Source organism: Phalacrocorax carbo, chromosome 3 (genome assembly GCF_963921805.1).
Source record: "Phalacrocorax carbo chromosome 3, bPhaCar2.1, whole genome shotgun sequence".
Classification (NCBI taxonomy): domain Eukaryota; kingdom Metazoa; phylum Chordata; class Aves; order Suliformes; family Phalacrocoracidae; genus Phalacrocorax; species Phalacrocorax carbo.
The window spans coordinates 68,113,115-68,136,169 of NC_087515.1; the positions used below are offsets into that span (position 1 = coordinate 68,113,115).

The window sequence follows — 23,055 nt, forward strand, 5'->3', positions numbered from 1 at the left end:
CAAAATGTTTAATGTTATCAATAGATCTGGTGTTTTCAAAATATATTTTGTTAGAACTATTGGGTGATACAGGTTAAATCTTTCCCGTTGCTAGTAAACAAGGCCTAATCTGTGTGGTGTTTCGCACTGTGCAGAGCACTAGAACAGCTAGGTTGTTGATTCTTTTAGCTGTAACTATTTGACCTGCAAAAAACCTCAAGAAATCTTAACAGTAGTTAGAGGTTGAGAAAGTACCAGCTTGAAATAAAGGGTTGTTGGTGTTCAGTCTGAGTTCATCCTATCGTTACATAGCTCCAATACAAATGGAGTCACTTGTTTGTGAGGTCTTCTGGCAAGGTGAAACTACCATACACAGTTGGTCACGCACAAAATCTGTTCCTGATTTACTCCTTTGCTATTCAGCTGCAGGATTTGTATGAAAAGTTTCCTTGGAGGGTTCATGATCCTGCAGTATCACTTGGAGGAGCTGAATTGGGGGTTAGTAAATGACAGGGGCGCTGTAGATCGTGGTAATGTGGTCTAACTTCTTTGTAAAGAAAGAGAACCTGCTGTATATAATTTGCTACAGATGGACTTGGTTGATGTCTACTGATGATTCCAGGAACGGAAAAAACCCAAATTTATCCAAGTCTTCGCTGTGTGGTAGTTGTGTTACTACGTGTGCAGACGCTGGGTGAGAAGGTGATGTGGTAAGCCTCATCACCCATAAAACAATGCCACTGAGCAGAGCTTTTGTGTATGGCCTTTTCTGTGCCTGTTGAGACTTGTACAGAGGCTGTGTCTTGCTGCACCACTCCTCCCACCACTTCAAAAATGTTTTCCAATTAACGATACTAATAACTAACAACAATGATGCTTATTCTGACCTGATTGTTTTCTAATTGACCTTGTGGAGCATGAGCTACACTATTTCTGACTTCAGTGGCTGAGTATTTTATTGCCCACACCTACTTTCCTTTGTGTTTTCTACTTTGGGTTCTTCAAAGCGCTTCTTTCCACATCACTGCTCGAGTCATGTTGCTTCCTTCAGAATAGTATGAAGAATTCATCTCTATTGTGAGTCCCTTATGAGTGAAATACTAGGAAAATCACACTACAGTATTAAAAGCTATTGAGGTATTTGTAAGATCATATTTGAGATGCTTATTAAATGAAATACTTTTTCTCTCCAGATCCTAATTCTTAATAGAAATGCTTTTACTTCTGTTTCAGTATTATAGAGTGATATGTAAGAAGAGAGTAGGATTGCGTTTGAGAAACGCTGATAAATTAGAAGCAGTTGAAATCGTTTGCCTCCTTTTGTTGGGACGTTTATTCTTTGAAAAATTTTCGGAATGGATTTATCTTTTTGGGTTTGTTTTAGAAAGTAGCAAAACACACTGGATTTTCATGTGGGATTTGCACGAAGGGCACTACCTGGAAAATGAGTTAAAAGTTATGTTGAAACTCCACCCTGTTCATTGAGGCACTTTCAGAATGGAGAATGTGGTTCAGTAATGGTCTGGTCATGATTTTTCTTTTCATGTCTCACCCACCTAGAGTGCGTACATGATTTCAAGTATGAAAAAGATACCTGTGTTTAAGGAAAAGTCTGCAGTGCTGCTCAATTTATTAAACTTACCAAAGATGCATATTAGAGCCGTCTGGTAAAGTTTGGGTTACAACAATATGGAGATTTGATAACGTATGCTGTAGGGATCAGAACTCACTACCTTTTCTGGCATATGTAATTTCCTACTGGTGATATCTAGGTTAAAGCTAGGGAGGGTGTGTAATCCATATAGTACTTGTGCTTCTTGTTCATATTGGAAACAGACCTGTTGGCCCACTAAGGGCATCTTTTACTCAAGTTTTCAATCAAAATGCTCTTATTTCTGTTGAAAGTTAGTCTCAATGCCTGTTTGCTGATTACTTATTTGTAATTTCACATGGTTAAGGAAGATACTGTGTAAGGAGAAAGAAGTTTAACAGAGCTGCCTTCCAGTGGCCATGTCAATGCTATTTTTGGATTTATTTAGAACGTGTTTTATTCTACAGTCAAAAAATGTGACTGCAGCTGCTATTGATGTAGCTAGGTGAATTGGATGAAACACCAAAAATGCTGCAACTTAGCCTACTTGTCCCAAAATGTAACAGTTATATCTGAGTTTCACAGTTCTTCCATTATAACCATTGTTAGTTTCTGAAGTAGTTTGGGTGTACGCAGGCATGTACTTGCTGCTCTGAGGTACTGGAGAAAGGCAGTTATGAGAACATAAATTTTCAATAGATGACTTTAAAAGGGAAATTTTGGGTAAGAAGTCTTAAGTTTTAATTTATTTTCAGCAGTACCATATTTTGAGATGGTTAGGTCAACAAAAAACTGTGTAAAGTGTTGATGGTGTTCACTAGGTGCTAATCCAAATATACGTTCATGTGCTGATGATTGTGTTCAGCATTATGATACAGCATCTTCTGTCTGACACTGTACGTAGCTTAGTTTGGGAACTAAATGTTTGTTGTTAGTATCAACATGAATGTTGATATTTGGGCACAAAACTTGAATTCAGAAGAGGGATGGCTCAAACTCCTGTTGGACACATCTGTACTAATAAACCAACCCATGTCAAGATTCTAACAAGCCTGGTAGAATCTATAATACCCCATCTTCTTAACCGTTAAAATAGGGTGACAGGCTGTTAGTGCAATGGCAGAGCTGTAAAGGACCAATTCAATTATATGATAGGTGTGCAAGAGACTAGGCAGTAGGAGTGGGGAAAAGACCTTGCTGCTTTGTATACAGTAAGTGACAGTATATTAAAACACTGTTACTACTTTGTGTTCACTATTTTTAAAAGCATGCTGAAAAGTGGGGAGACCAAAACTAATTTTAAAGCTCTTGCATAATAGTTTTTAAGAATTTTGACCTGATGAGTTTATCAAAGCTAGTTTACCAACAAGAGATTGAGGTGAGGTGATGTAATATAGAAGTACGTTAACAAGGGGAAAAATAGTGAGGAGCTATGGGCTGCCTAGTTCCTGAAAAGGAACATTGCCTTCAGAGTCTGGTTAGAACCTGCGCCTGACACACGTAAATTAAAAAGTTGGTCACTAATTTTTAGCAAGCATGATTAGCTTTGAAATCAGATTTGAGGATAGCAATGCATTTTTTTTACATACCAAGTCCCTAAACAAACTGGGTATCTGCAAAATTTTTATCTCACTGATGTAGTGAGTGTTCTATGCTGTGTTTTGAAAACAAATTTCGACTTCATTCTAAATAGTATGATGCATTAATCACAAATAGTGTCATTCAACATCATAAATTGAAGCTAACAATAAAAATAAGTGTATGTTAATGTAAATAATAACTTGAATGCATGGCTATTTGTTTGGTTATCACAATAGCAATGCCAAATGTAATATTAGCCTTGCATTCTGCTGAAATAAATCACTTTTAACAACTACTGAACAAAAAGAAATGGATGCTTCATGTGAAAAATCATGAAAACATCTATGTGCAGGCATATGCACGCAGTTTGGTAGACCGTTACTGCCAACCAACTGAAATCATGGGATGTGTTCTTTTAAGATAGTTTTATCGCCAAATTTAGTACAAACTGTGTGTTTAGTCAATCCTGAGAAATAATGCCTTTCCACAGAATGTGCTGACCTTAAAGATAACAAGTATTTCACCCCATTATTGATGGACTTGATCAATGAATATTGGCTACAGGGCAATTGATTTAAAGTAGGATGTGTAATATATTGGGTTACTTATTCTAGTTGTTAAGAAATACCACAATAAATTCTTTTTCAGTCCATAAAGTAGTCAGTTATAGCTCTATTTAGAACATAACTAAAACTTGGTATCAAACCTCGAGGGTTTTGTGCTTTGCCATACGTAGAACTCTGTGGTTCCTGGTTATCCTTTTCAGAAAAAAACTCCACACTTTATTCCTGAAAGGTTAGACTGAATACTTTAAGGGCTTCACTGATGTCTCAAATGACAACTTTGAACATTTTTCAGAAGTGGCTTTACAGAATCTTATGATCTCTTCATTAATGAACTTGCAAGATCGTAATGTTTTAAACCCAGCTGTCAGATCTGTTTGAGCACCTGTGGGTAAAATAACCTAAAAGAATTTTAAAAACAGTAATACAAACAGAGCTATGCTTTACAAAAATTACATTTTTTTTAAACACTGTTTGTAAATATTAGCTTTTTTCCATCAACTTGATTTTTAAATGTTAAGGGCTTTTCTTGGATCACTCTCAACAAAGTGCTCAGAACTAGGAGAAGAAAAACTTGCTCCAGCACAGCTTCTTAAAATTTGTTTGCATTCCTCTTACTCTTGCTGTGTTTCCTGAAGGGATTAAACATTAAGTAGAAGAAATATTGCACAGCTTCCAAAAGACTTCAGTATTCTTTCTTTTTCCATGGGCCCATAATGCTAGGAATTAGTGAGAAGACAAATGGCACTTCTCCCCCTTACAGTTTTTCTTTTGATAATTGATTTTTGTTCCTGCTGAGTTTATTTTCATTTACTGAAGGATATACTAAGCATTAGTTAGAGCCAATTCTTAAGACAGTGTCATGGTCAAAATTGAGAAGAAAGAATGTGGTATTTCTATCACCTCTGCATGAGGTCTGCAAACCGTAAAACCTACTCTGAGCGGAGTAATGCAGAATATATGTTTTCCCTGAAACCTGTATATTCATTCTTTGAATTGGAGAATTTGCTCCTTAAATAAACACAGTCCTCTATCCCTTGTCTTTGCTCTAATATTCTTTGTCTGGGCATGAACAGATTGCAGCTCTTCACATATCTTAACTTGTAGATAGATTAATGTAGCCTGTGCAGCACAGCATGCTGCCTAAACCCTGGCTCAGATTGAGCAGTCATAAAATGGATTGGTGACTTAGGCTATTCATCCCAGCCATGACAGTTTAAAGGAGGTCACTGACAACGTCAACAGAGCATACAATCCTTTTCTTCTAGATAGGCTTTGCCTTGGTTTTTTTGTCAGGCAGATTCTTTCAGAAGTATTAAGGCCTTCCACTTTCATCTCCAGTAATCAGGCGCTGGTCTGGAAGAGATTCCCAATGAAAGGAGCTCTACTGTTGTTTTTTGATGCCCCTGATGCCTTCAGTTAGAGAATGTGGAGGTCTTCATAGACTATGGATCAAGAACATAATCAATGTCGTTAGAACAAGATACTTTGGAAGATTGGTATAAATCACTAGATTTTTCTGCTCTATTCTCAGATTTTATCATCTCTGTTTTAAGAGGATTTCTGACATCTCCCCAATTATTGGAGATGTTGAGAACACTAACTGGGTCATATGTTGTGATGCACAGAAAAAAAAGACCTGAATTTGCTTTGTTTAAGCCTTTCAACACACTTGATATATGGGCTATACTGGTTTCCGGTTGTTTTGGGCAGAAACAAACCCCTAATTCTAGGTAGTAGTATAGTTCCAATTTAAAAAAAAAATTAGCTGCGGAAATGCATTCTCTATTTCTGAACCTGTTGAATTAATATTAAATATTTGCCTATGGCATAACTCATGTTTAGCTGAACAGCTTTTATTACTACATTTGAGGGGGCTTTCTTGATCAGTTAGTGAATACAGGCATGCACATAATTTTGTGAACAGCTTATTTTGCTTGTTCTCCTGTGGATATGATTTGAAAGAAAAATCCAGCTTGAATATTGAATCGCTTACGTTCTTTTTGATCAGGTGAGATGCTAAACTGTTGAAACTATTGAAAAGCCAAACTTTTGACATAGTTTGGCACCCTGGCTTTCTAGCAATGGTGATGGAATTAAGAGTGGAAGGCATAGGACTTAATTGACAATCAGGAAGATTCTAAAAAAAGTAAATAAGATTAAGTGAAAGAACAAGAGGGGAGGGAGAAGAAAAGAGGATGAAAGATGTTTATACATGAAACTACTATGAAGTGAGAAGGGTGTCTGTATGTTGCAAACAGCGAAACCCACACATCCCAGGTTAAAACAGCCTTGTTGATATGTCTTGGGAATTTTAGGGAAATGTTTCTCATTACAGGATTATGGAAGGTTGTGCTTGACTATAACACTTTTTTTCACCATTTCCATCTAAATGTCTCTTTATCATGTGGCTATATATATTTCAAAGGCTTGTCTGTGCATCTTAGCATGGAGTTACACCAGCTGGTAATACATTCTTAGAATAAGAATTATATAAATAACTTCTCAACTCCTTTGAAATCTTTCTAGATAGCTTAGCGTATTTTACATTTTATGTGAAGTTTGGTACTATATTTGGGTTCATATGATCTTTGTGGGATGAAAAATTTTGTCTTTTAAACAATTTGAAACTCTTATTTGGAAGTCCCACCAAGCACGCTGAATTCCTTATTTATATATCTTAAAAGGAATGCTTTCAGCTACATTTCTGTTTCCCTTTTCCAGTAAGCTTACTTTAATCTCTACATTAGCTCAAGTGTTGCAGTATATTCTGTAGATATGTGCAGTCTAAAATGCATTCTCCTTTGTTAAAGACGACAATGAAACGTTGTTCTAATTGGCATAAGAAATGTATGAGAAATGCCGCAATTTTCTCTGTTGGGAAGAAAGACATATTCATTTTGCTTAAAGTATTGATTTGTTTCTGTGTAAATGTAGTCATGGCGATTAATGAAGCTGCAGGGAATCACTTGATGACAGCAGTACCTCATTTTTATGTGGTACCATACCTCACAAATATTTTGTGTTTGCCAACACAGTTTTTTTTTTTCCCTGATGTGGATGAGATTTTGGTTAATTTGTGCATAACTGTGGTGAATTCTAGTTCTGTTGAACTAAAATGTATAGTTAGTATTGTCTGTGTCCTCCAGACTTGGATTTGACCCCGAATTTTTAGTGATATCACACAAGCATGAATTAGCTTGGATTGTTCAACAGGAAAATATTACATCACTTGACAAGAACAAACTTTTTGCTTGTATAATAGTTACTCAGTGGAAATTGAGCTGGGAATACTTCTGTGCCAGGTTATAATTTCAAAAGCAAAAAAGCTCATTTCATAACTTCTTGTAGTTTTCATAACTCCCACGTAACCCAGTACTGACACTCTACATCTAATAAAATCTTTGTGCGTGCCTAGAGGTTCTAACAATGTAAATGGATTAAAAAGACTTGTCTCCACTTTCTTGTTTCTATGTGAAGTTTGGGAGTATAGCTATTGTCTAAGCAAAACTAAGTTTCACCTGTAGACTGTCACCCTTATATTTCTGGAGAGAAGTGACCCCTGGGTTTCAACTGAAAATAAATACTGATGTTGTCTCCTTACATGGAACATCTAGAAGTACTTAATGTTGTTATGTGAGAGAGGCTTTGAGATGTCTTTTTGGTTTGGGTCTGTTGCTGTCCTAGTGAGTGTCTCTTGTGTGTCACTTTCTGCTCATAGTGCCCAAGTTTATCTGCAAAATTGTTTTTCACCAAAATCGGAAATATTCTTATAGATTAGCCCATCTTATAACTACCACAAAACACTTAACTCATGTCTTCGGATGGGTATTTTAGACAGGTGTTTGATCTTTCAGCTCTTCAACAAAAAGTAAATATAATTAATGATGTGTTTTAAAACCAGAAAGAAGCTTACTAAGTAGGAACTGGTGAGCCAAAGTTGAAAATTGTTGAAATGTTGTGCCTCAAATCTTGGCACTGAATGGAACCAGATCACTTACAAACATGTAGATACGCGTGAAAAACAAAAGTGAACTAATCAGATTCCTGCCATTTTAGGGATTTGAGGTTATGGTAACCCATTTTTTTTCCAGGAAGTCTAGCTTTTCACTTAATCGCTTAGACAATCCAAAGCAAGCATTCGCTGCTTAAAAATAAATACACAGATAATTACAAGTGCAAAGGAAGGAGCACTCTGTTTAAATCTTACAAGAGGAACAGGTCTTAAAACTTGTCATGAAATTTGTGTACAAAAACGAAGTTGTTACTGGAAAAGTCTTAAGAATTGTCTCTTGTGAGGCATTTGATTGAAAAGGAAAGAGATTTTAGGCTCTTGAAGAAATTCTTGTGCGGAAACAGTATGTCATAAGGGCAGTGGGTTTAAGGGTGTTGCTTTTCCTAGTCCTATAGGTGTGCATTTGCCCTTCCTTGCCCAAATTCTTTTGTGGTTAAGTGACTTTAGCAGGCAGGATTTTTTTTGTGTGTAATGATAGTTGCTGGATCTCCTGCAGCCTAGCTCTTGAAGGACCAATGCTTTTGGAGATCTGGTGTTCTGTCCAGTAGCCCTTATACTGTAACTTAGCCCATACCAGGACTCTGGTGTCTTCCCACCCTGCCCCCCTCTCTGGCCTCACTGCAGGGTTTGGCTATTACACACATCATGACCTTTTTTCCTGTTTTGTCTTCGGTGTCTGTTTCCTGTTTTCTCTTTCCCTCCCCCACCCCATTTTTTTTACTCCTGACTTTCTCTCCTGTGGTATTTTGTCTGTCTTTCACTGTTAGCTTGTTTTTCCCAAGTTTTTTGTTTATAATAAAAGGAAGAGAGAATTGAGAGCTGTAGCATCAGTGCTTCCTTCTTACTGTGTTTCTGTATGCACCCTTGTTACTGAATTTCTTGAACATTAATTTGCATGTTCATACTGTTTCCCAAAACTCCAGTCTAACATATGGATGTGTTTCTCCCATCCTAATGTGGAGACACAGATACACACATTTTCTAAGTGCTGGAAGTTTTCAGTCTGTTGTTTGAGGATCATATGTTTAGGCAGACTTCTTAGAGCAGCACATCCCTGACTTTATCTGGACCAGAGCTCCAGTTCTTGGTCTCTTACACTTCACTTTGAGAATTATTGTTCAAGTGATTGATTTACGGAAGAACATAATGTACTTTTAAACAAGAGTCTGAGTCTTGTTATTAGTCTGTGATTGCTATGGCTTCTACACAGGAATATGCTCTTGCAAAAAAGAACAGTTGTTAACCAGTATATTATGGTCAAGAAAAATTTGAAATTAATTTGGTCTGTTTATGTGCTTATACCAATTTTCCCTTTCTTATTGCCTTATATTTCAAAGTACTTCAGAGGTGAATTCAGAATTAAGGAAAATTTAGATGGGATGGGGGAAATCCAAGACTCTGAGCTCAAACATGGTCTTGAATATAAGTTTAAATGCAAGAGAAGCATACCTGTAGAGTATGCCTGAGGGTAAATACACTTTCAAGCATTTGTCCAGTCAGCACCACCTAAACTGATGAGCCCAAAAGGAGGCACAGAAACCCTGAAACCCATGCAGATTGGGAGTTTCATTTAAACAAATAAGTCTTTTTGGCATGGCGTTCCCAAAGTTGTGCAATATGTATTTGTCTAATACATAGATGATAAACTGTTAGATGATAAATTGCTGTCCACTTGGATTTGTGTTCGCCTAGGTCTGTTTCAAAGCTTTGAAACTTCCCTGGATATATGGAATGAGAAGTGAAAATGTAGCCCAAGAAGGCAGAATAAAGCCTCTACTTAATTTGGCCTGAAAGCTTACTGTAATAACACACCATCCCCATTTGTATGTGGTCATTAAAAGGCTTTTCTGCAATGGGTGAGGCTGCTTTGGTAAACTGCAGTTTGTGATGTATATTTATATGGGAATGTCATTGCAGTCGTGGTTTGGCAAGTCACTGTCTTTTTCCTTGTCTACAGTACAGTTCTAAATATTCCTTCCCACCCTGTTCTTGGTGCTCACAAATGAATTATTCTTTTAAAACTTTCTTATCTGTTGTCTTTCCCTAACTCTCCAAAGAAAACTTTGTTTAAATAGTTACTCCCTTGGGACTTTCATGCATATCTTATCATCTTTTTTATATTAGTCTTTCATGCTGGGAATGTCCTTCCAAAAAGCACAAAACAGCTAAAGCACGTAGATGACTAACAAACATGTTTAGTGCTGAAGTCTAGGCACAAAACCAGTATTATTAGCATAAAATTCTCTTTTGCTTTCCCCCCAGCCTCCTGGGAATATTATTAGACTTGCTTCTGACCTCTAGGGCATCATTTCACTTTGTCTAGCTCAGAGACATTGCAGTGGTTGAAATGTTGTTAGTAGTGAAGCCATTGCCATGAAATGCAGGAAACTTCCTAAAAGTTGCTCATGTTTTCACTCTTCTAGTCAAATACTAGTGTTCAGAAGAGCCTATGGGAGCAATGAAGTTTGGGCTGCCAATTTTATTTGCTCAATTAAGAGGCATATCTCCTTCACTGCTTTTAGTTGCTTGGGATTGGCAATGTTATGCTCCCAAAGGAGCAGTAGACACAGACTTTCTTGAAGGGCAGTATTTTCTGTAGTTTCAATACTTTGTTATATATATGAGTAAACATAAGTATGTAGGAAAATGTTTGCATTGTCCTGCTCTACATATATCATTTGAGGTGCATTATAATTATTTGGGGGTGGGGGAAAACACTGAGCAAATGGTTCTGCTTTTTCAAGGGAATACTTCTGTTCCAGTAGCACATGAAAGACTCAGCTAGCTTGGGCTAGCTGCAAATATGAAAATTAAAACACTAATACAAAACATCTTGAGTAGCTAACCTCTGAGGTTTGGGGAATGTGGCAGGGAATATGGGACAGTGTTTATTCATTGCAGCAGCAGTTGTGAATTATCATGTTTTTAACTATTTTTCATTTGTTTATTTTTCATAAAATATGCTATACAATTAATAGCCTGGATTTGTCTACTTGCATGTGTGTCACGATTTCTGCAGGTCTTTCAACAGTTGATTCATATACTGGTAGCAACATACCCAGTAAAGACAGCTGCAACTTCCCTGCCCAAATCCAGAAATACTTCACCATACAGCTCGAAACTTTGCACTTATTTGGAATTTGGATTAAGCTTTTTAAGATTAATTTCCAGAGATGCCATTTAACCAAGTATTTGAAACTGACTTCAGTATAGGTAGGAAGCGGTGGCAGTATCAATTTTTGTATTTCAACTTGCATCCTGATTCAGGAAAATTGACATTAAAAAAATAGTAGCAGAGGATCCTAAACTTGCCAACTGTATAAAATAACATAGTTTTAATGTAACTTTCTCCAAGTGTTTGTTTCCCTTAGTAATGTACAAACATCAATCAGTATTGTTAAACTGGCTTGCCAAAGAAAGCTGTTCTCTCTAGTGCTTGTATTTGACAACAGCAAAAATGATGAAGTGCACTTTAAAGTTGAAAGACAGAACTGATGTTGCTGCAAAAAAAGACACCTCTGTGGCTGTGTTTACACACCAAAGCTTTGTAAACAACGTTTGTCTGTTGAACTTGATCCTTGTACACGACAGAGCAAACTGTCTTAATGCATTTGTCAGTTGGTTTCTGGCCGTTGTTCCTAAGTTGGATTAGCTGAAATAAAAAGCTAGCAGGCATTTTGAGTATGATCATAGACGTGTCTGCATCTGTATGACATTCAGACTCGACATACTGGTGAAATAAGGTTAATGGTTACATCTGCTTATGAAAATTACTTGCAAATGTCTTCTGCTTGTGGGGTCTGTGACTGGGGTTCTACCAAAAGCACAGATTAGTTGCTTCACATTTCTTCTTTTCCTGACCTTGAATCCTGGTATTGCGGTTATTTCCCTCTTTTGCATGCTGTTGTACATTTCCTAAACATGTAAGATGGTAATAATTCTCTATATGACTTCCACTGAAGAGGAAATGGATACTTGTCAAAACAATGATGTGCATCTGGGATTCCAGCATCCAGGAGCTATATTACACTGGGGCTTCTCAGTTTGCAGTAAAAAGATTTCTTGAGTACTGGTACACTGATTTTCAACCTGAGTTGGAAGGTGCTTTGATTAACCATGTTATTGTAAGTGCCTTGGAAACTGCTTGGAAAATGCTTTATGCAAGAGTAAACTTACAATAGTAAGTATAAAAAGAAACTGTTCTTAATCTTGCCAACACATTATAAATAGAAAGAAAGTTGGAAATGAAAAATTTGTTGTGGCATCTAGAAATCAATCACCTCCAAATTAGAACAAGCTAAATAATTTACAGAACCCAAACAGATTTTCCCCACCTCAATTTCTTTAATTGGAGAAAAATGAAATGTTTGCTTGTGCTTCAGTGGAATTGTGGCACTGTTATAGAAGCAGCCATTTGGTGAGATGGGATGGGGTAGAAGGAAGGGAATGGAGATTGGAGGGGTAACATTGCTCAGAACAAATGATTGCTCACTGCTGTTTTTTAATCTCTAAAATTATTATCATAGGAGTTTAGTGTGAACAGTCAAAACCCACTGTAAACTTGCAATGTTGATTTTAAAGCTAGCACAGAGATTTTTCTCAAACTTTGTTGTTCTTAGTTTGTTGGACAGATAAAAGGAAAACAGAGCTGTCTCTTGACCCATGTTCATTTTCTGGCTGCTGGAATGAATTTGGAACCAAATGCTGGTTTTCCACTGAGCATGCCCTTCTCTAGCAGAGTCAGGGCTTGGGTGGGGTCACTCATGTTCAGTACAGCTTTTCAAAAAGACTGTTGGATTCTCATCAGCTTACAACATTTTTTCAGCACTGGGGAACAACACAAAACTAGATTAAACAGATTATATATGTGCATATGTACTCTGGCAAAGATATTTCTTGATTGGAATTAAGTTACCTCTTTGAGTTTGGTTTTGTTGTTGTTTTTTTTTTTTCCCCTTGAGATACCAGAGTACTTGTAGATTGATTCTGTTATCTCTGGATATGGTATAGATAGCACAGAGAGCTAAAGGATGTATGTTTGCCTAAATGTAATCTCAAGGCATTTTCTACATGGACATCGCAACTTGGCTATACATAACACTTAAGGTATTTATGTTCTGATTTTGTTGAAAGTTTTGGAGTTTGGTTTTTTTTTTGTGACAAACTTTACATGTTGTGTGGGTGCTATTATACAGATGATGCAGTTCTCAATGCATCTTGTTTAGTTTGGGAAATAGCACTTTCTAATATTATTTTCTAGGTTTTATTATACATTTTTAGGCTGCTACCTAGTGTCAGGGGACAAACTTTAACGGATCAGCATTTAAAGAATGGAGAGTTGTATCCCTTAAACTGAATTATCCTTTAAAACTAATCTTGCAAATCATATATGTATTGAAGTAACCAAGTTATTCACCAGACAAAATAGAGATGGCCTGCAGCAGGTGTTTTATTGAAAGTTGGGGGCACTTGAGTGATAGGGCATAGATATATGTTGTGCTGCTTTAATGGAAAAAAGTTTTTTGACAAATAGCCATGTTCCTGGATTCTATTTTGACTTTACAAAAAGTTGAGGTAACTCCCCTAGAGCTGCTTTACAGAAATCTGTCAGCATAATAGTTTTATTGTGAAAATAGTCTATCTAGACTACAGATACTCACTTTGCAATTTTAGATGGGAATAGCTTTCTGTCTCATTTCATTTGCTCTCTAATCTTGATTTTATTTTTTTATCTTCACAGTGATCTTCATAATTATTTCAGTATTTGTCTTATCGTTGTTTTAGACTTATCTTTTAAGTTCACACTGTCTTATGTAGGGACTTGCCAGAAAAAAATACACTGACAAGTCCTGTGTATTCTGTGTATTGCAGGGAACGATGACACATTTGCAGTAATTTTATAGCACTACAAAATTTAGTTCTAGACTTGATGATATTTCAATATTTGTGCAGAGACAAAAGTGTTTTCCTAGTAATGCAGATAGGCTACTGTATCTGGGAGGGAAGCATTGTATGCTTGCAAATATTCAGCTTTATGATGGCATGGATGTAAGCATGAAGGCTGACAAAATACCTGTTACTTGGAATAGGGACTTCATTATCTAGGTAAAAGGATGCTTATGAGTATAGTTGCTGTTAACCCTGGGGCTGCTAGCCACTGTGATGCTCCTGGAATTCTCTGGAAACTGGGTTTGACAGGCATAAGATTTCTGGGAAGACACCATTTTGTGCTGTTTCTGCTCTTGGAGATGAGCTTAGACTGGGTGTTGAATACATGTATTTCCTTAGAAACACGCATGTTCATGTACACATGTAGCTTTAAATTATCATGGAATAGTAATTCACTGTCTGGGTCTGAAGTAATATTTATTGTTATCTTAATACTTCTGTGAAAACATTCAATTACTAGTCTCAACTTGGGAAATTACAGCTGAAATTGGAATATTGTTGCTGTTCGACCTTTGAAATGTGCTACTGATTTTCTAGAGCTATTATGGCACCATCTGCTGACCAATGTACAAACTGGCAGTGTCAGTTTGGTCACCTGGTTACCTCCTTGTAAATGAGCTTCTACTTCAGGAGGCAGCTGGGGAAGAATCATAAAGACAGAGTGATCTTTAGTTGGCTTATATTTGGGATAAATATTTTTAGTAGGAGGTATCATTACAGTGGTATATAACACTCTGAATCATAACACAGCTTTAGTTGTCTAGTCACCAGGATTATTGCATAAGGCTCTTCCATGAACTGTAAAGCTTTAAAATAATTTGGTTTGGGTTTTTTTTTGCTATATGTGGCATAGGATTGTTCTTGGTATTCTGTTTATCAATGTGTTACTTCCTAAGTCTGCACAGAAGAGCTGTGACAATATGAGATCAGTTCAGGCCCCAGCTCCAGTGGTCTTGTCACGGCGTGGGAAACCAATGGACTCTGACAGGCTTCTGCCCTGCGGCTGCTGTTGGGACTCACAAAAAAGCAGAGTCTGCAGGCTGTCTCTTCAGCCTCTGTGGTTAACCTCTTTTTTTTGTGCACAGTGATCATCAGGGAGGAGCAAACCAAAACAGTTCTCCTTGTCACATTGTGTGTAAGTACTTAGGTTTGCGCTCAACTGCTAGAGATCATCTTAATAATTGGAAAACAGGTGATTAGATTTCATACATACAAAACATGTTTTCCTGTGGGTTCTCTGTAACTATTTTAAACATGTTCAGTAAGTTTGCTAAATTTTTTATCTTTTTGTTTTGCTTCACTTATTTTTTTGGGAGTGTGCTTAAAAATGAACTTATTCCAAACAATTAGATTCAATAGTCCAAGTATGTCTGCTTGTATGTATACACAGTCCTGTGTTATGTATAAATACAGAGAAGGATGCAAGTTCCTGTGGGAGAACTGGGGTTTTTTGAGTTCATGTTTGCAGACCGGTATTTTGTTGTAAGCCATACAACATAAAGGTTGCAGATTGATGTAACTAAGCCAATTCTGTGGATGTTTTTCCTTCCTTGAGGATTTCAAACTTAAAAACTGTATGTGTTAGTGGTTAACTCATTCCTTTGCATTGAGAGCTCCATGTCTTTGCAGTCGTAGTGATCCATCTAAACAATCAAATTGGATTTATTTTTTACTTTATCTGCTAATAGAACATATGCAGGTCATATCGGCACCTTCAGCAAAATGATGCGGCACAGTGGTGTGCTGCACAGAACCATGTGATGTTATGATTTTTCTTGTTTACAAAATAAAAGTTTTAAATTTTAAGAAATGCAAAATTGTTAGTACATTCAGCTTGATTTGAAGTCTAAATTACTGTACTCTACATAAAATAATTGGTTTATACTTTTAAAAAAAATCTTCTGGGGGTCATACCAAGTTCCTCAGTTATAACCTAGGGATTAAACCAGACCTTTTTACACTCTGTAAAATTTGAATGACTGTTCTAGCTAGGATTTTACTTTTTCATGGCTTTTATGTCAACAAATTTTATGTATTGAAACCAGCAAGTGTATTGTTCGTAAATGATCTGTCCTAACCAACTGTGACATGCACCGCAGTATTCTGTGCTTCTAATCAATAATATAGAAGAAATAAAATACTTCAGGACAAAACAAAAAACTCTCCTAAATAAGTAGCTGAAGTACACATGACCTTGTTTCAGGCTTTCATTTATATTTTTCAGATGTTCTTTGTTCTTTTAGGTGTACTGCATGTCAGCTTTAATATTTGGCAGTGTAAGTGTGTGCATTTAGTCAACTCCTATTAATATAATGATTTTTTAAAGGAAATACTAATAATATGGTGATCCAGAAAACTATACAACTTGCACAGACCCATGTTGCCTTTTAGTGCACTGAGTTGCGATTTATTTTAATAGAAGTAGAATGAAATTTTTTTTGCTCCTATGACATGCTTTCTTCGCGAATCCTAGTAGACTAGTGGAAATAAACTATCAAAGCGATTTTGATTTCTTGAGTCTGCTATGAATTTCAGTGACAAATTGAAAATGGAAAAAACCCAATAAGAATATGCATAAGAAATACCGTAACAGAAACAGTGAATTAAGATGCATTAGCAACTGCAGTGAAAAGAAGCTTTCTGTGGTTTTAGTTCAATTATGTCTATAGTTTTTCAGGATGGTCAATAGTGATTATTGAGCCACTCTCTTTTTTTTTTTTTTTTTCTTGTTAATAAGCTGTGTTATACTTGATATGTCTTCTGTTTCTGGTTTATCTTTGGTGGCAGGAATCCTTCTAGTCAGACAACTACATTTCAGTAATTATATTAGGAACCGGGAGAAAGGTATCAACGAAGTGACAAATCTGTACATTGGAGAGGAAGGAGTGTGGTAAGGAAAGAATGTAGTCTTCTGTCCTGCTCTTACGTGTGAACTCTTGCCAGCACTAGTTTCTCCTCAGCAGAATAAAAAGGGGGAGGAAGGGATGAATGAACATGGGAGAGAATAGCTGTTGTCCTCAGGTGCTTCCTGGCCGGCACCCTTGCTTGGGGAAGTTGGTAGAGTTACGATTAGGGCAGGACATCTGCTCCCCAAAAAAGTGAGACCTGTTTTAAAAAATGTACTTCCTCTTCAGAAATTGCGAGGCTGTTTCCAATACTTTTTGCCCTACCACTCTTACCTTGATCTTTTCAATTTGGGTAGACATTCAGTCTGCGTGAACCAAGTGTTTGGGAGGATTACAAAAGATATGGATGTTATCACTAGTAGTCTAATGTGGATGGGTTTAATGCCAATTGCAAAATCAGCAAAGCGCCCCCCCCGCCCCCCCCCTTTTCTCAGACCTTGGTAATCCTTCCATTTGATCATCTCACTTCCTTTCAAAACTAAATATGGATTTAACGTTACCTTGCAATATGAAAGAGGTGAGATAAGGAGAACCCTATCCTACTGCAGCTGTTATAGAGCTTAAAAAAAAAAAATCAAAGGGGCAAAAATACTTAGAGTGCTTACGCTATGTAGTAAGAGCAAACGAGGGTTTACAATGCTTCCTTGGAAACAGGAGGGGAATACAAGATGCAGCTGAAGTTTAGAACTGTAAATATTTAACCTAATTTAGTGTTTTTCTTCCTGATCTCACTTCTGAGACACATGCTGTCTGCTTCTTATTTCCATTTTCTTTCTGTCATATTGTTGGCTGTTAAGACACAAGGCTGGATGGGCTCTTGCAAGGTCTTCTGTCTCAGATCAGGGAAAAGCCATTTCCAGATTACTTGACTTACTGGTTACTTGATCTGATTGACTGTAGTGAAGGTAACATCAGAGACTTTACAACTTGCAACAGTAGACTCTGACTGCAGAACTCCCATGTTTTGTCCCCCACTACCTCTGTTTTTTCTGCGAACTACAGAACTGGAGGATCTGGCAGAATACTGACATAGTACGAGGGAAGGGAGTGCACGGAAGGGCAGGTAGACCTGATTTTCTCTTTCTCAAGGGATGCTTAATCCTTGTGCTGAAAAGAAACCCTAGAAAAATTAAATACATCAAGCTCGTGTGCAAGAGAAGGTAGATGTTTTGAGAAGACTATCCCTTCCACTCTTGGGCAGTGTACTTGTTCAGAGGCTCTAACAAGCGCCCCTTGCTCCATAGTATAAAGAAAGCCAAGTTCTCCTTTTAAATATAACATTGGTTATGAAAAACCTAGACACCTGGAGATGCAGGACCTTTCTTGTCTCACACTGAGCAAGTCTGTAGCACCCACTGCTATACCCTGCCTAAATCTAATCAGTTAAGATGTGTAACTTGGTATCCTCAGTTCCTTTTATTGTTAGAACAATATCATAAGAACATGTTTACAGGGTGATTTATTTTGCTCAGTTCTAAGGAATTTTCTGGAAATACCTCCTATTTGAACTTAATAAACAAAATATGATCATAATTTTGAGAAAAGTGTGTAATTAATTTTTATTAGTGTGTACATGTATTTAATGCATTTCGGCAAATTTTGAAAAGTAAAAAACTCATGCAGGAAATATGATTTTTCTTTTCTGTAGCTTTTTTGAAGATTTGTTTATCAAGTTCTCTAGAATTTTTTCAGCCGCTTTCCAAGAAGAAGCAAGGTTTTTTATAGAGATGCATGAGAAAAAATCACCACCGTCTCTATTAATAATGAAACCTCCGTTTTGACTTTATTAAGCAGAGTGTATCGCTGTTCTCTGATCAGCAGAAGTTTGTGGATTTTTCTCTCAGGGAAAGTTAATTTTGGTCTTCTACATATTGTTCTTTTTGATAATAAACATTTACATTTTTATTAAGATACCTACCATTAGGAAAGAACAGCAGCAATTCTGTGTAAGATGTAAAGGGGATAGCAAAATGTAATTTGGCTAGTAGCAGCTTTAAAACTAGCGTATTAATATGTGGCTTGAAATAGCAAATTCTTTTATCTCAACAGCTAGTCAAATGGAAACATGCCTTTCAGAGGCCTGTTACCTCCGAGATAAATAATACTTACACAAATAATAATAATGTATGACAACAAACTCAGCAGTATTAAAACTTGAAGGGTTTTATAAAAAGTGAAGGGTATAGCTACATTACTGTAATATTTAAGCTTGAAATGTATTCAGAAGTCTCTAGTATAGCAGTAAAGTTACGAACTTTTAATTTTTCCATTGATGAATGTGTTGTTTCAGACAGTGATATTTCAAGTAATGAACAAGCACACACCCACAACATGTAGTTACTTTGGATCTCAAGATACTTGCTTAATCTGAATTTGCCTGTAGATAGATCAAGGCTTCTACGTCTAAGCTTCTTACTAATGACCATCAGGTTTGTTTCCTTTTGGCTCAACATTGTCCATATCTTTTGCAGGGCTTCTCTTGTATATTTGGGCATGTATTAGTTTCCCTGTTTGTGTTTTTTTTTTTTTTTTTTATTTTATCCTTGGGAATGGCTTAGTTTAACATTTTCTGACTACTTATGAATGTGCTTTGGAAACTTAGAGGCAATGTGCTGCTGCTGCCTTGTGATCTGAACAAGTTTCCAGTTGGCTTCAAGTGCAGTTTGAAGTGTTGTACAAGTTAACTGTATCAAGCCAGAACTAGATTATGTTCTCCTTGAGTATTTTTTTTTTCGCAGGGGATGGGGCAGCAGCTGTTGAGTTCAGCAGGAGTTCTAAACTAATAGCCTCCTGACTCTAATGGCAGGCATTGATGACAGTCAATTTTAATGGAGAGGGCCGAATGTTTCAAAAACAGGAATGTGATTGTAACTAACCTGTGAACCTCCAGGTCAGACAAACATACTATCAGTTTAAAACTAATTGTTTGAAGAGGGTTGCAAATAAATATCTGTGACTTCTAATGGGATCAAACCATTTTAAACTTCATTTGTTGGACCCTGGAGTGCTTATTTTTGTTGACTCACTTCAATACATTGAAGAAATTATATTACACTTTAAAGTAATGCAGCAAAATGTAGTGCTGCATAGCTATCTAAATTTCTTTATTCTAGTTAAGTTTATTTGCTATTTCTTGGGAAAAAATATTGATATTAAAGATAATCGCATATCCTGTTGTTATGGTAGTATGACTTTTCCTTCAGAGACATTAAAGACAAGTAGACGAATTGGTGAGAAAGTATAAGACTTATACAGATCAACGTAAAATCATGTGAACTCATGATTAAGAACCCAATCTTACTTTAAAAAAAGTACGCTTCCTAGCACTATTAGTAATTTTGACAGTATTACTGACTTATTTCTAATGTTTTTATACACAGTATCGTGCTCACCATCCTTTTTTCTATTCTTTGGTATATTTGCTCCTTCATTTTCTTCCATCCTCACCACTGGTTCACTGTGGACTGAGATAAGGGAATTGTGAAAATACACCCTTAACGTGAAATGCAACAGATTTGACTATAAGCTAAAACTTAAATACTAAAGCCGTGACTTCCCATCTAAATTCAATGTCTGCTTCTGGTACTACCAACTGTAAGCTTTCTGGTTGCTTTTTTGCTGAAAAGGTAAGGATGATAAGGAAGATGCAAGAGTTATATAAAAGGTTTAAGAGTATAGATAGTTTAACTGAGTCTCTTTTCAGGCAAGAACGACTTTTTCTTAATGTGAAAAGAAACAGCTAGAAGCATGCACTCTTTCTTGATTTAAAAAGACTTCTTGATAAAACTTGTGTTATACTGATAAGTGTCACTGAATAGTAGTGGGGTTGTATCTACCAGTTTAACTAGAGAAGGTGGATGCTCATCTGAAAGTTGAGCTTCTGGGTCAGCCAAGGAGCCTAGTAGAAAGAAAACTGAAGTTACTCATTAAATAATCTTGATTAATACATTAGGAGTAGCTTATAATAAAACAAATGCATTTCAGTCAGCACACTTTTATATTTTTATCAAGGAGAATGGAACTATTGGTAGATATATCTCTCTGGAGTAGTATTTTTGCAAATCTTCATCTGCAGAGCACTAAGTTTTAGCTTACTGGTTTTACTAGTGAGCTGAGAATTTGAAAAGTATTTCTTTAAACCCAGTAAGTTTAATTCAGAAACTCTTGTAGATTTTTACTATAAATTGCTGCAAATAATGTAAGAATTGGTAAAAGTAGTGACGCTATATAACAAAACTGTCTTTATTGTTGCTTTCTTTAGTGTAAGTTTTGACAATGACAACTGAAGTTGGGTCAGAGACTGAAGTAAAGAAAGATTCTGAGCATCTAGGACCAGACAAAGCCAAGGACAACCCTGAAGAAGCATCAGAGACTCCAGAAAATCAAAAGTCCAGGGAAACATCCTCTGAAGAAACTCAAGATTCTTCCGCTGTCCCAGCACCACCTAGCCAAAGTAGTCCAGGTAGCCAGAAGAAGGAAAAAACTTCACCTGAAAGCAAGGGTATTTCTCGTTTCCTTCCCCCTTGGCTTAAGAAACAAAAATCATACACCTTGGCGGAGCCTAAAGATGAGACCAAGAAAAGGACCACAGGGCAAGAACAAGTAGTTGACAAAAGTGAATGCCAGACAACAGAGGGAGCGGCTCAGCCGAAAAAGAACTTAGATGCAGTGGCTGAAAATCAGCATAATGCTAAAGCAGAAGTCAAAGAAGAACACCACTCTGTTAGTAGTGCTGAAACACAGGTATGTGTGGGAAGGCTAACAGGTGCTTTGGAGTGACTTTAATGAGACTTGATTAATGATTTATGTAATTCATGTAATGCTTCAGTAGGATCATATTGCAGAAAAAATGACAGCTACTCTCTGGCCTCTTGTGCAGTTGGGTTGATGTAGTTACGAGTAGCATAGCTGGTTTTAAAAGTTCCTGCTCTATGGCAGACCATTTTTTACTCCAGTTGTTCTCGATGTCTAGTTTTAGTGTAACCTCATATTTTGGCATAGTTCAAAGGAACATTGAATTGTGTCATTGTGATAGAAATGAGCAGGGATAAGAGGAGAAGCTTACGTCAGTTTTGTCTCTGAAGCCATTGGATTGTATGAATGCCTCCTTAGTGACTTAACCACAGCAAATAACAAATGGGTCATCTGAGTCCTCATAATCTCAAATTTTATCCTTTACCTAGAAACCATGCTTGTGGTCACTGTCCTTGTTGGCTCATTCTGGGAGGTTGGGGCTGAGTTCCAAGCCAAATTGCCACCTTCCACAGTGCTCCAGAATTTTGTTTTTTGAGAAGCTGCATGTCAGTTTTTAACACTCAAACCTCTAGGGGAAGAGAAGGGTCAAGGGGAACTTTACTGATGTGTAGAAATACCTGAAGGGAGGGAATGAAAAGGAGCCAGATGCTTATCAGTGATATGCAGTTAAATGACAAAAGGCCATGGGGACAAATTAAAAGCATGAAATTCCATCTCAAATCACAAAAAAGAAAATAATCTTTCTTACTGTGATCATTCTTACTGTTCCAGGGTCAAACACTGGAACAGGTTTCCCAGAGAGGTTGTGGAGTCTCAATCTGTGAAGATATTGAAAACCAAACTGGATACAGTCCTGGGTCAAATGCTCTAGGTGGCCCTAGAGGAGCCCTAGGGGCATTGGACTAGATGATATCACAAGGTCCCTTCCAACCTCAACCATTCTGTGATTCTATATAACTTGACTTTCATAAACACTGATTCGTAGTTTTGTGTAATTCCTGGAGCTTCTTGTTAAATTTGTTTCTGCTAGGGGAAACAAGCCAATAAAGCATTAAAAAAATATTTCAAGAAAAAAAAAAAATCACTGTCTGTGGTTTGTGAGCAATAATATCTGGTCCCCAAAGGAAGACCTTAATGCTTACACTGGTTACTGTGCTTCCAGTATGTGCATAATTTTAATGAAAGCTTAATGTCTTATTTATTAGCAGCTTATAAAAGAAATGCACAAGTTAAATATCCACCTTCCTGAGTTTCAAACATTGTTCAACTGTGTTTTATACAGCCTACCAAAGAAGACGGTAAAGAAACAGAAGTAGAGAAAGTTGCGGAGGAAAAGGAAGAAAAACAAGACGAAAAAGAAAAGAGAGAGACTAAAGAAGTGCAGACAGCTGAAATTAAAATAGAAAACATTCCTCAGAAGTCTCCCAAGAAAATTAAAACTGTGCAGTGTAAAGTGATGCTTCTGGATGGCACGGAATACAGCTGTGACCTAGAGGTAAGGCATCAAGTCTCCGTAGAGAGTGCTCTTTTTCTATAGAGAAAATTTGCTTTTGTTGCCCTGAGAATTTAACAAATACATTTTTTAGTATATCTAGTGAGCTTATTACAATGTTACATTCACATTACTACCATTTGGGCCCAGTTAATGTTTCATTTTAAAACTCCATCTTTAAGACCTTAGTTTATCCCTACAAATGCACACTGAGGTACGCTAGC

At 36.8% G+C, this 23,055-nt stretch overlaps 1 protein-coding gene across 14 annotated transcripts in view; it reads left to right on the top strand.

Annotated features, from left to right (window-relative positions):
* Positions 1 to 23,055, top strand: part of EPB41L2 (erythrocyte membrane protein band 4.1 like 2) — a 122,429-nt gene that overhangs the window by 29,500 nt on the left and 69,874 nt on the right. For all 14 annotated transcript variants that reach the window (XR_010372205.1, XM_064447296.1, XM_064447283.1 and 11 more), the window contains 2 exons: positions 20,846 to 21,327; positions 22,622 to 22,834. Coding sequence is in view for 13 of the 14 variants with exons in the window: in XM_064447296.1 (XP_064303366.1) it covers positions 20,860 to 21,327; positions 22,622 to 22,834 (681 nt within the window). In the remaining variant the exon portion in view is untranslated. The remainder of the gene's footprint in view (positions 1 to 20,845; positions 21,328 to 22,621; positions 22,835 to 23,055) is intronic.